Source organism: Oratosquilla oratoria, chromosome 8 (genome assembly GCF_046742065.1).
Source record: "Oratosquilla oratoria isolate Oo_2021 chromosome 8, ASM4674206v1, whole genome shotgun sequence".
Classification (NCBI taxonomy): domain Eukaryota; kingdom Metazoa; phylum Arthropoda; class Malacostraca; order Stomatopoda; family Squillidae; genus Oratosquilla; species Oratosquilla oratoria.
In genome coordinates, this window is record NC_134784.1 from 30,459,638 (window position 1) to 30,473,032 (window position 13,395).

General features: G+C 42.9%; 1 protein-coding gene across 8 annotated transcripts in view; it reads left to right on the forward strand.

Annotated features, from left to right (window-relative positions):
- The window catches only part of yem (yemanuclein), a 167,310-nt gene that overhangs the window by 8,796 nt on the left and 145,119 nt on the right, over window positions 1–13,395 (forward strand). For 7 of the 8 annotated variants that reach the window (XM_076189097.1, XM_076189094.1, XM_076189095.1 and 4 more), the window contains exons 3-11: window positions 2,638–2,751; window positions 3,400–3,540; window positions 4,875–4,961; window positions 5,079–5,232; window positions 6,599–6,778; window positions 7,028–7,188; window positions 9,858–10,064; window positions 11,609–11,697; window positions 12,578–12,736. In XM_076189097.1, the coding sequence (XP_076045212.1) occupies window positions 2,638–2,751; window positions 3,400–3,540; window positions 4,875–4,961; window positions 5,079–5,232; window positions 6,599–6,778; window positions 7,028–7,188; window positions 9,858–10,064; window positions 11,609–11,697; window positions 12,578–12,736 (1,292 nt within the window). The remainder of the gene's footprint in view (window positions 1–2,637; window positions 2,752–3,399; window positions 3,541–4,874; window positions 4,962–5,078; window positions 5,233–6,598; window positions 6,779–7,027; window positions 7,189–9,857; window positions 10,065–11,608; window positions 11,698–12,577; window positions 12,737–13,395) is intronic. The other variant, XM_076189100.1, reaches the window with a different exon arrangement.

Genomic DNA, 13,395 nt, shown 5'->3' on the forward strand with positions numbered 1-13,395 from the left:
TTCATTTAATTGGTGACCCTCCTCCCCTCCGTCCCCCCTTGCAGAAAAAGAGATGTTGAGAAATCCCTTCAGGCTGCATCAAAATATCATTCGCACATACTCTCACCCCCCCAGTTCCTCACCCTCTCCTTTCCATGCATCACAGCAACCATTCTCCAGGCATTTCATCTCAAACATATTTAAGCTCTTCCTCTCTTTGCTCCATGTTTCTGCCCCATGCAGTGCCGTCTACACAATCACTCCTTCATACAATCTCCACCTTGCATCCATTCCCAATTGTCTATTTCTCATTACACTTTTTAATCCCCAAGGCATTTACTTGTTTCTCTCAATCTGCATTCTACCTCCACTCCTCCCTTTCCTGCCACATTTGCATCCAAGTATCTAAAGCTATCCACTTCCTTCAATCTCTCTTCCTTAATATTCACTTCCACTTTGCTGCCATCCTCTCCCCTTTTACACCTCATCACATTTTTACCCACATTTATTTTCAATTTCCTTCTTCCACACATCTTCCCAAACTATGTCATATTTCCTTAATCCCTTCTATGATCTCACTACAAGTGCAGTTGTCAGCAAACAACAATTGGCTTACCTCCTATTTTTCTCCATTTTCTTTAACGATCTCCAATCCCCCCATGTAAGGGGGAAAAAAAGCCTTTGGTATATGTATGTATGTGTATCTCCAATCCCTGACCCATTACCTTTGTGTTTACCTCACACACCACTCCATCCACTTACAAATTGAATGGCCAAGGCAACATAACACATTCCTGGCAAAGTTCCACCTTTACCACAAACTACTTATTCTCCATTTCTATTTCTAACACAAGCTCTACTACTCTTAACAGCTTTCCTCCTATCCCATATTTCTGCAATACCTCCCACAGTGCCTTCCTGTTGATCCTGTCATAACCCTTTTCCAAATCCATAACATATATACATACATATACCAAAGGCTTTTTCCCCCATACAAGGGAGGTAGCCAAAAAACAAAGGAATAAAAACCATTCCCACCCACTCCATCTCCAATACACTCCACTCCCCTCCACCCTCTATCCTCCCTCTCATCTTGGCACTTCCTGGATGATGGGTCATCCCTGTATCTTGTCGACTGCCTTGGGTCAAAAGCAGTGTCGCAAGACAGCACATCCACAGCAAGGTCCCTTCATTAGATCGTCAACCCACACTTTGTCCCCTTATGCAGAAAAGGAGAAGATGGGGATAAATCCCTTTGGGCTGCGTCAAATTTTACTCACACATACTACCTCACCCCCCATCCCCCCACCATTCCACCTCATGCATCACAACATCATCCATATACAACCATTTTCCATTCACCCATCTTCTGTCCTCTCCTGTCCTTTCTCAACAGACATAAAGGCCCCCCAAAAAATCCTTACCTATTCCTAAAGCTTTCTCACACACCTGCCTTACCACAAAAATCTGATCCATGTATCCCCTACCTTTCCTAAACCCACACTGTTCCTCACCAATTACTCCCTCTGTTCCTCTCCTAATTCTTTCAGTCAAAGCCTTCCCAAGTGCACTCAACAAACTGATTCCCTTTTTCCATGTAAAGTGGAACTATACAGGTTCTCCAGTCCTCTGGCACTCTACCCCATTTTAGACAAACATTAAACAAACTTACCAGCCAATCTACCATCACTGTACCACCCTTTTTTAGACACTATACATGACACCCATCTAATCTAGGTGCTTTACCTGCTGTCATCATTTTGATAACTATATTCCCCTAATCTTTCCTTATTCATCACTGTCATTTTATTAGCTCTTTCCACTGTGGCTACCTTTCCCTCCCTATCCTCCTTCACATTTAGTAACTCCCTAAAATACTATCCCTTACTGTCACCTCTTCCATTATCATCTCTCCATCTGCAACATTTACTTTTTCTTCTCTACTTGATTAGCCTCCCCTTCCTGTCTTAATTTCCTTCCAGAACATCTTTTTATTACTTTCAAAATTTTGCCATACTCGTACTCCATTTCACATCTGCTCTCCTCTTTGCTTCCTTTATGTTATGTTTCACTTCCCTTCTCTTTTCTTTGTACCTCTCATATGACTCCCTCATCGTATTTTGTAACCAATCCATGAATGCTCATTTCTTCTCTTCTACAACCTTATTTACTTCATCACCCCACTGCTCACTACCCTTCCTTCTATTTCCTCCCGTCCTCCTTGTTCCACACACCATCTTTGCACACCTTGTGACTCCCTTGGTGAAACATCCCCATTCCTTCTCTACTCCTAGTTCTACTCTATCCTTCACTCCCTCCCATTCCTCTCTCAGCTTCTTCTTGTACTTGTTTTCTTTCTCATTTAGCAGTTTACTATAAGCATCTCCCTACCTTATGTCCTTTTTCTCTTTCTCCATCTGTCCTCCACTTAACTTATCTTTCACCCAAAAATTATCTGATATTCCCCTACTTTCTCACCTTAGAACATGTACATCCAAAACTTTTCCTAATCTTCTCCTGGTTACCACTGTATAGTCCATTGTGGTGACAACTTTAGAGTTAAATATTAGTTGATTGTGATTGTAAAATGTGGTCTTTGTTATTGATAGTAGTGGAGCTTGTGATTTGAATATGTAACTGTTAACTATTCCTTTACAGGGGACAGGAACACACACGGGAAAGAAGAAGAAGCGGAATCGAAACCTGGATGATTTCAATGTATTAGGTGAAGGATATGATGAAACGGACCCTTTCATTGACAACTCTGATGCTGTGAGTATTAGATGGTCTTGACAGGGCCATGTTTTACGGTAATTTCATTAACTGGTTTAGGAAGTGGTATGTTGAAGCATCTTCTATTTTATAGAAGGGGTTGACCTTGGTTGTAACCAGGTTACAAAAAGAAGAAAGGAAAGTCCTGAGTAATCAGCCTGTATTTACCTAATTGTAGTTAATAGGAAAGGAGGAATGCTCATTAGGTCCTGTCTCCTACTCACCAATTTATCATACCTAGCCTCAAATTCATGTAATTCCAACTTCTGTATGCTTGATTTCCACTTATCATACACCTAGGTTTCTTAATGCAACACTTAACAACTGCTGCTTGTGCAGACATTTGAGCCCAGGACATAAACTCACTTCAGGAATTTGTGGTGTCTTATATTCTTGGCTAATTCCTGAGGTGGGTTTGCCCTGGGCCCAAATGTCTACCCATGCAGCAGTTGCTAAGTGTTGCATTAAGAAACCTAGTTATATTTAGATTTGAATTCATGTATTTTTCAAGCTTGGGATATATCACCTAAGTTATTCCATGTATACATGCATCTATATGGAAAACTATTTCTTCACATCCTTTAGACAATATGTTCTTTCTCTTTATGATAATGAATATTTGTTACTAATGCAATAATTATACAACAGTATGATGGAGTGATGCCAACTCACATTGAGACCAAGCACGGTGGCTTCTACATCAACTCGGGAGAATTAAACTTCTGTGAAGTGGATACCTCCCAAGATTCTGTACAGAGTGAAGTGGAGGCTCCCAGAAAACGGAAAGCGGTAAGAATATGGCTGAGAAAAAATGGGAGTTGTGTTTAGATGCATGATTCATAACTTGAATTTATATGTGTGTATGCAAGGGATGACCATCCAAGAGGTGTTGAGATGGAAATGCATTAAATAGATTTTAGTGTGTATGTAGTGGGTGCTGGTCCGAGGCCAGCAGATGTGGAGGGAGTGAACATGAGGGGACGGCCTAGGATGAGATGGATGGATGGGGTGAAGGGGGCTTTGGGGAAGAGGACAGAAGACAGGGGTGAATGGAGAATGGTTGTATATGGAAAGTGTTGTGATGCATGAGGTGGAGTGGACGGGGGAGTGGGGGGTGAGGTGGTGTGTGGGAGCAAAAATTTTTGACGCAGCCCGAAGGGATTTCTCCCCGTCCTCTCCTTTATATGGGGGGACGGAGAGGGGAGGTCGCCGATTTAATGAAGCGGCCTTGCTGTGGATGTGCTGTGTCTTGCGACCCTGCTTCTGACCCAGGGCAGTGGACAGGGTGCAGGGATGACCCGTCATCTAGGAGGTGCTAAGATGGGAGGGAGGGTGGAGGGGTGTGGAGTGTTTTCGGGGATGGAATGGGTGGGAATGATTTTATGCCTTGTCCTTTTTGACTACCTCCCTTGTAAGGGGGAAAAAGTCTTGGTATATGTATGTATGTATGTAGTGGGTGTGTGCTTTGACTGCCACCAAGTTATAAATAGGAAAGGATCATTTGTGTATGTCTGGCAGATAGGGTTGATCAAAGAATACTGGGATGGTTTGAGTATATGGAAAGAATGAGTAAAAGACTAGTAAAGATAGTATGGAAGGCAGAATTGGATGGAATGAACTTAGGATAAGACCAAGACTGGGATCGATAGATAGATAGATGGATGGGTGGTAATGAAGTGGGGCCTTGGGTACAAGAGGAATGCCTGTTGAGTAGGAGGGGGAGAGCAAAAAATAGGTGTGAGTAGAGAGTTGTTGTGAATGGATAATAAATTGATGTGACCAGAAGGTTTTGCTTGCTATGTAGGTTCTGTGGTGGGTGAGTGTGGAGAGCTACCATGTAAGGCCCTGCTATGGGGATACAGAGTCCTGTTGCATTACTTCAGATCTGAGCAGTGGGTGGGATGACAGGCTGGCCCTTCATTCACAAGGAGCAAAGATAGAAAGGACAACAAATGGATGTGGGATGGTTGAAGGGTGGGTGAATGGTGTGGCTGGGCCACCCCTTTATAAAGGAAAAAGGGCCTTTGCAGTAACCACAACAACAACAATCTCCACCATGGCAAGAACAAAACATCCACCACAGTACTGTTATTGCAAATATTGATTATTATTGTATCTTTCAGAATTGTCTGGACTCTGATTCTGAATCTGATCATGCTAACAATAATGAGGATGGAGAAGTGATGCCAGGAAGTGATGAGGACAGCAAGGTTTGTACTTCTTGTCAGGGTCCTGCAGTGTGAAAAGGTGTAGTAGCGTTAGAAGCATCTCATGATACCCACCATTTCAGTATGGATGATACCTTGATATTCAAATTTTTTCTACAGAACTTGGTAGAGAATGGAAATCTGAAGAACAAATGCAGGAAGCTTGATGAAGGAGAGTTACTAAGGCGAAGGAAGATGATGATAAGCAAGATGAATGCTAAGAAACTCGAGAAAAAGGAAAAGGAAGAGAAACCTATCAATGGAAATGACAAAGGTGAGGGGTTTTGTCTTTTAACTGTTGAGGGTCAATGTAGGAGAGTAGAATTACTTTTCAAGGAAAACCAGAGGACAGTAATTCACTTTGTGTTGGATCACATGCTAGACTTGTGATTGACAGCTATAACCCTGCTTGATAAAAGCTCAGAGCTCATGTATTGCCTGATCTAAGGGTAATGGTATGACCTGACACACAGACACAAACAAGAAACAAAAACTTCTTGCGTTTTCCCAATAGAGCAGATGTGACTTGTAGTGCAGGTGTGCCTTGTGTTGTGATGCTTGTCAGCTGTGGGTGGGGACTGAACTTGGCAATTATCAAAAGACTGAGGTATTATTACAATTGCAAGAAAAGGGAGGTGGGTCTTAGTTTGGTAAAAGGGAAAGTAGGGGTATTGTTAATGATACAATTAGCTTTTCCTAAATGCAGTTGTTTTGAGCTAACCAGAGCACATTGGATATGGAGCCAAAGGTTATACTCTAGCATCAGTTAACCTCTTCTCCTCCTAATCCAAAGATGGATCAAGTTGTGCAGTTTCTTATCCACCATGCCAGGGTTAGCTTGAAATTATCATTTTTGGGAAGAATCTGTATTATTGACAATAACTACTTTCCCTTTTTACTAGAGAAAGACTCCACTCCTTCTTGCAAGTATAATGCCTCTATTTCTTCCTACTGGTGCCTCAAGTTTGACTGAGTGGAAATCTGTAATCCCACAGCAACTGGAAACAGTTCTGGGGCTCTCCCATAGGCTCCTTAGGGTAGAAATATTGAACTATTGTCTGTTTTGTACAAGTGTGGGACAGTTTGTTGTCAGCATATAATAGAAGGAAACTTGGCTGTTATCAGCTCGCCTTATGAGAAAAGTTGAAAGAAGTACTATTAAAATTGAGAGTGAGATGTAGGACCTAGTTTGGAGTGTGCGTTGGCTACTTTGGAGCTTCACCTTCAAATAGAGGCAAGGGAATGGATGGGTTTTGAAGAGAGCTAGGAGAGTATTCTCTGATGTTTATCTTGTAGGATCACCTTATTCAGGTACCTGTTGCTAGTTTGGGAGTATTGCTTCAACCAGAGTAGTCAAGGGATATGGCTTGCAAAGGGTATTGCTTCAAGTACAGGAATGTAGATTGCTCTTGTTACTATGGAATAGTGATTAAATGATGGAGGGGAATGGAGAACATGGCAACAGTTTCAAGTACAGTCAGGGACACGCTTTGTTTGCAGTGGGAAAGAAAGGATAGATGAAAGAGACTTCTGTAACAAATATTTGTACAGAATGTATGACTAACATCCAAATAAAAAATATATATACCCAGTAGTTGTGGACAGTTTCATAGGAACATTTGTTTTCTTTTGCAATGCAGGCTCTGAAGGGGGAGAAGGAACCACAGGTACCAAAGCCATTGCCGCTTCCATTGAAGCAGTTGTCAGCAAGGCAAGACAAGAGACAAACAAAACTGATGAAGATGAACAAGAGGAGGAGGATAATGATTCTGGCTCAAGCAGTTCTACCTCTGGGTCGTCAGACAGCGATTCATCAGATAGTAAGTATCAAAGGTATTAGTCAGATTAGGAACTGTGGACTTTGATTGGATGAAGAAGTGATGATGCCCAAAAGGATGTTCTCATCTGTCCAGTGAATTATATTGAGTGAATAAGAAGTTGGGGGAGAGGGTAAAAAAAAATATATCCTTGGCAGAAAACAGATTTTGTATAATTCAAAGGGAAAATGAAAGGTTTTGATAATTTGCAAGTTTAATGTTTCATTTATTAATGTTTCATTTATCACTCAGGCTCTTCATCAAGTGAAAACGAGTCTGATGGAGAGGAGGAGAACAACAACAAGAACAGTGCAGGTGCAGAGAATGGGCTTGACCCGGACCAGCAGGTCATGTCGGGTGAAGATGAAGATCACACTCCGCTTCCAGAAAATTTACCAGATGACCTACTACAGGTATGTTGTTCCAAGGCCTTGTTATCTCCCATTTCCTGATCACTGCTCTTGCTTTGACTTGTAGCTCTTCCTTACACTGGGCTGTGTTCTTTTCACACATGCCATACTGTTACCCAATTGTCTTACTCCGGCACAAACTGTCCTGCCCTAACAACATTTTGCTTTGTCTTCCCCTGCATTTCTCATTCCTCTCCACCCTGTCATGCCCTCCACTTCTCGCTCCATATTTTCTATCATGTTTAACATAACTCTTACCCATCCCTTTGCACACAATTCCCATTTTCTTGTTCCTTCCCTAAAGTTACAGGTCTTGCTTCTGATGTGAGTGATCAGTTTAAATTGCCAGGTAGACACAGAAACTAGTGGTAGTACATACATACATATACCAATGGCATTTTCCCCCTTACAAGGGAGGTAGCCAAAGTCAAATGCATAAATTCACTCCCACTCTTTTCAATCCCACATACTCCACTCCCATTCACCACTCCTCCCTCCCTCCCTCCCTCCCTCCCTCCCTCTTTTCTTCGCTCATCCTGCATGATGGGTCATCCCTGCTTCTCACCCACTGCCCTGGGTCAGAAGCAATGTAGCAAGACACAGCACATCCACAGCAAGGCCATTTCATTTAATCGGCAGTCACCCCTCTCCATCCCCTCATGTAAAAAAAGAAAAGACTGAGAAATCACTTTGGGCTCTGTCAAAATATCATTCACATGTACTCCCACACCCACACCCATCCATGCATCACAGCATCATCTATACACAACCATTCTCCAATCAGCTCTATCTTCTGTCGTCTCCCTTCCTTCCTCAATAGACATTCCCCTGTTTCCCAAAGCCCCTCTCACCCCATCCATCCATCTCATCCTAGGTTGCCCCCTCATGTTCACTCCCTCCACATCTGTCTTCCATACCTCTTTTACTAGTCTTTCTTCACTCATTCTTTCCATGTGTCCAAACCATCCCAATACTCTTTCATCCACCCTATCTCCCAATTCCCTTACCACCCCTGTTCTCCTCCTCACCTCCTCATTTCTCACTTTATCCAGCCTAGTAACCCCATCATACTTCTCAGACACCTCATGTCAAACACATCCAAACTCCCCTCTTATGGTCCATGTTTCTGCCCCATGCAGTGCTGTTGGCACAATCACTCCTTCGTACAATCCCCTCTTAGCCTCCATTACCAAATGTCTATTCCTCATTACACTTTTTAATCCACCAAGGCATTTACTTCTCTATTACTCTTGTAAAAACTCTTGACAGCTCCTAAAAGTTTTCCTCCTATCCCGTATATCTGCAAAACCTCCCACAGTACCTTCCTGTCTACCCTGTCATAAGCCTTTTCCAGATCCATAAAAGCCCAAAAAACATCCTTACCTTTTCATATATCTTTCTCACATACCTGTCTTAACCACAAAAATCTGATCTATGCAACCTCGACCTGTCCTAAATCTACATTGTTCCTCACCAATTTCTCCCTCTGTTCCTTTCCTAATCTTCTCAATCAAGATCCTCCCATAAGCCTTCCCAACTACACTTAACAAGCTAATCCATCTGAAACTACTACACTCACACTTGTCCCCTTCTCTCTTGTAAAGTGGAACTATACAGGCACTCTTCCAGTCCTCTGGCACTCTACCCTCTCTCCAGCAAACATTAAATAACCTCACCAGCCAGTCCACCATCACTGTACCTCCTTTTTTTAGACATTCTGCATGGCATCCATCCAGATCAGGTGCCTTACCTGCTCTCATCATCTTAACAACTGCCTTCACCTCATCCTTCCTTAATTCTTCTCCATTTTCCTCACTCATCATGGTCATTTTCTTAGCATTTCCCACTGCAGCTATCTTTCCCTCCCTATCCTCCTTCACATTTAGCAACTCCCTAAAATATTCTGCCCATCTTCCCCTTACTGCCTTCTCTTCCATTATCATCTCTCCATCTGCACCTTTTACCTTTTCTTCTCTACTTGATTCGCCTCCTCTTCCTCTCTTAATTTCTTTCCAAAACATCTTTTTATTACTTTCAAAATTCTGTCATACTCTTACCCCATTTCACATCTGCTCTCCTCTTTGCCTCCTTTATCTTTTGCTTTATTTATCTTTTCTTTGTACCTCTCATATCTCCCTCGTCCTATTTTGTAACCCATCTGTGAAAGCTCGCTTCTTCTCTTCTACAATCTTCTTTGTCTCCTCATCCCACCACTTACTACCTTTCCTTCTATTTTCCCACGTCCTTCTTGTTCCACACACCATCTTTTCACACTTTGATTCCCTCCTTGAACCATCCCCATTCCTCCTCCACTCCTAGCTCTACTCTATCCTTCACTCCCACTCCTCTCTCAGCTTCTTCTTGTACTCCTCCTTTTCCTTTTCATTTAAAGAGTTCACTCTAAGCACCTCCCTACCTTTTGTCCTTTTCCTCTTTCTCCATCTATCCTCCACTCTCAACTTACCTTCCACCAAAAAATGATCTGATATTCCCCCACACTCTCCCCTTAGCACTTGTACATCTTTAATTCTTCCTACTATACTCCTATCTACCACTACATAGTCCATTAATGCTCTATCTACCACCCTTCTATCCACCACCCTCTCCCATGTGTACTTATGCTTGACTTTCTTCCGAAACACTGTATTTGCTATCATCATCTCTCTTTCTAGACACATAGCCACCATCAACTCTCCACTCCTCTTGGGGATTGGACAGAGGACAGAGTCCACCTGGCCAGACTGCGGTGCGGCCACCACCCAGCACTTCTAAGCTACCAGAAGAGGCTGGATGACCGCATTGTGAACAGCTGCCCAGGATGTAACACTTCACCCCATACCATACAACACATAATGGAAGACTGCATTATACACAATCATGTACGCAAACAACACAACATACACTCTATAAAGGATTTGTGGAAAAACCCAGTTTCGGCTGTGGCATTCCTTGGGGAGACGGGACTGCTCGGACAGACAGTCTAGGGAACGACAACAACAACAACTCTCCACTACGATTCTTTCCTGGAACTCCACATTTCCCAACCACTCCGTCAATTGGTTCATTTCCTATCCTAGCATTAAGGTCTCCCAATACTACATTGATGTTCCTCCCTAATCCCTCTATGCACTCATTTAAATCTATCCAAAAAGCCTCCCTTTCTTCTACACTCTTCTCGACCAGGCCCATATAAACTTACAAAAACCCACATCTCCTTTCCCAGTTTTGCCTTCATCCACATTATCCTTGAAGAAACCTGCTTCCAATCCACTACACGTTTACCTATCTCTTCACTTACTAGTATGGCCACTCCTCTCTCTCGTACTCTCTTCACTCCTGAGAACCTCCCAATTACATTCCCAAACTCACACTCATCCTTCCCTTCACTCAAAGCCAACACATCCATCTTCTCACAAACATACTACCTATCTCTTCCCTTTTACTCTCATCTGTACCACATCCACACACATTAAAAGACCCAAACCTTAGGGTGCTGGTTGGAAAACTCCTAGACCCTCTTATGCCTTTACTTTTTTTTGGGAATGTCCCCTGTGGGGCTACGGGGAGAAAGATGCCTGGTCCCAATCCCTGTCCCGTTTTTCTTGCCTCTTATGATCCAAGTGGGAATACTTGGTGGCAGTATTCTTTTCCCCCCACCACAGGGTAGGCAAAACAAGGAAATAGAATTCAGAGAAATGGCACAGGACAGCAACAAGGGGTTGGGGGGACAGCATAACGGAGGGACAGTAGCAGTATAATAAAAGTTTCATCATTTCTCTGTGTACAGAGTCCTCCTCTATCATAGACAAAATGTGTGGCTCTGGTCCGTAGGGGCACCTCATATAGACCCTAAAGTGTCAACTGCATGCTAATTTGCCGTAACAAAATGCTGCCAATATCCCCTCTAAATCATTCATACATACATACATATACCAAGGCTTTTTCCCCCTCACAAGGGAGGTAGCCAAAAAGGGAAAGGCATAAAATCATTTCCACCCATTCCATCCCTGAGTACACTCCACACCCCTCCACCCTCCCTCTTATCTTAGCACCTCCTGGATGACGGGTCATCCCTGCACCTTCTCCACTGCCCTGGGTCAGAAGCAGTGTCGCAGGACACAGCACATCCACAGCAAGGCCGCTTCATTAAATCGGCGACCCCCCTTCTCCGTCCCGCCATTGCATAAAAGGAGAGGACGGGGAGAAATCCCTTCGGGCTGCGTCAAAATTTGCTCACGTCATTCATATTATTTCTTTTTCTCTGCTCTTCTAATGTGGGCAGTTACAGTGCTTCTGTCTACTTATATCCCAATCCCAGCATCCTAGTTGACATCTTTTGTGTTCTATTTTTCTTGTATATTTCTCTTTGTGTGCATGTGAGTAAGATATTTTGATACCTAATTACATTGGTTTTCTTACCCAGGTGCTGAACCAGATAAAGGAAGTAGGTCGTGCCAGCAAGGGATCCAGTCAGAAGTTCTTCACAGACTCTGTCAACAAAATGTTGTTAAGGTAAGAAAATGGCCCCGCTTTATTGAGATTTATATGGACCAGGTGGTTTGGCTTGGCTAAGTCCCCATATAAAAGGGAAAAGGCCTTTTTGGTATGTAATAGTATGAAACAAAGAAGGTTGTAGAAGAGAAGAAGCAAACTTTCACAGATTGGTTTCAAAATAGGACGAGGGAATCATATGAGAGGTACAAAGAAAAGAAAAGAGAAGTAAAGCACAAGGTAAAGGAGGCAAAAAGGTGATCAGATGTGAAATGGGGTAAGAGTATGACCGAAAATTTTGGAAGTAATAAAAAGATGTTTTGGAAGGAAATTAAGAGAGGAAGAGGAGGTGAATCAAATAGAGAAGAAAAGGTAAAAGGTGCAGATGGAGAGATGATAATGGAAGAGAAGGCAGTAAGGGGAAGATGGGCAGAGTATTTTAGGGAGTTGCTAAATGTGAAGGAGGATAGGGAGGGAAAGATAGCTGCAGTGGGAAGTGCTAAGAAAATGAGAGTGATGAATGAGGAAAATGGAGGAGAAATAAGGAAGGATGAAGTGAAGGCAGTTGTTAAGATGATGAGAGCAGGTAAGGCACCTGATCTGGATGGATGCCATGCAGAATGTGTAAAAAAAGGAGGTACAGTGATGGTGGACTGGCTGGTGAGGTTATTTAATGTTTGCTGGAGAGAGGGTAGCTGTGGATGTGCTGTGTCTTGCAACACTGCCTCTGACCCAGGGCAGTGGACAAGATGCAGGGATGACCCGTCATCCAGGAAGTGACAAGATAAGAGGGAGGGTGGAGGGGAGTGGAGTGTATTTAGGGATGGAATGGGTGGGAATGGTTTTTATATCTTTGTCTTTTTGGCTACCTCCCTTTTTGATTCTCCTTTTTTCCACACAGTATTGAAATGAAGCTAAATAGGATTGGGAGTCGAAAGAAGACCAAGATCTACAATCATCTGGCCAACCATCTTCCATGTGGCACTCAAACTCTCGTCAAGCGTGCGAAGAACCTTCTTAGTGAGTGGCAAGAGACTAGACTCAGGGAACCACTGAAAAGGTAAATGGGGTTTGTTCTTTGTACTTATTGAAAGTTACTTTATAGACGTAGTGACACCTCAGGAACTAATGCCATGTATCCGCAAGTGGTGGTCCTGCAAGACAGAAAGTAGAGTCCCTTTCCTTCTGTTGTCTTTAAAAGCCTGTCACTGGCTTCACCTCCATCAGGTGGTGTACATCCAAGGGGCTGACACTGCCTGGACCAGGACCATCATTTCTATCAACTTCAACTGTATCCCTTCACCTTTTGAGTGTATTGAAAAAATATATGAGGAAACAGGGTGGAGAGTTGAAAAAATTAATGATGAAGGACAAAGATAGTGTGGAAAGCAGAAATGGAGGGATGGATGGGGTAAAGAGAGCTTTGGTTATGTATATTTAACTAATTGACTAGGGAAGACTAGAGGATAAAAGTTGGAGTGAATGGTGGGAGATGTGGATTAATGAAGGAATGATGCAGCTGAAAGGGATGTTCTCGTCAGTTTCGCAGATGTGGGAGTGCTTGCATATTTTGAATCAAGTGAGGGTGAACCAGCTTCAACCATTAGCCCCAGTGATGGAGAGGCTTTGCCTTGCTACACAGTTATTGAGCCAGGGTGTTGAGATGGGAGATATGTTTGAAAGTTTTTTTTTATTTGTTTCTAATGTGAATATGGAGCA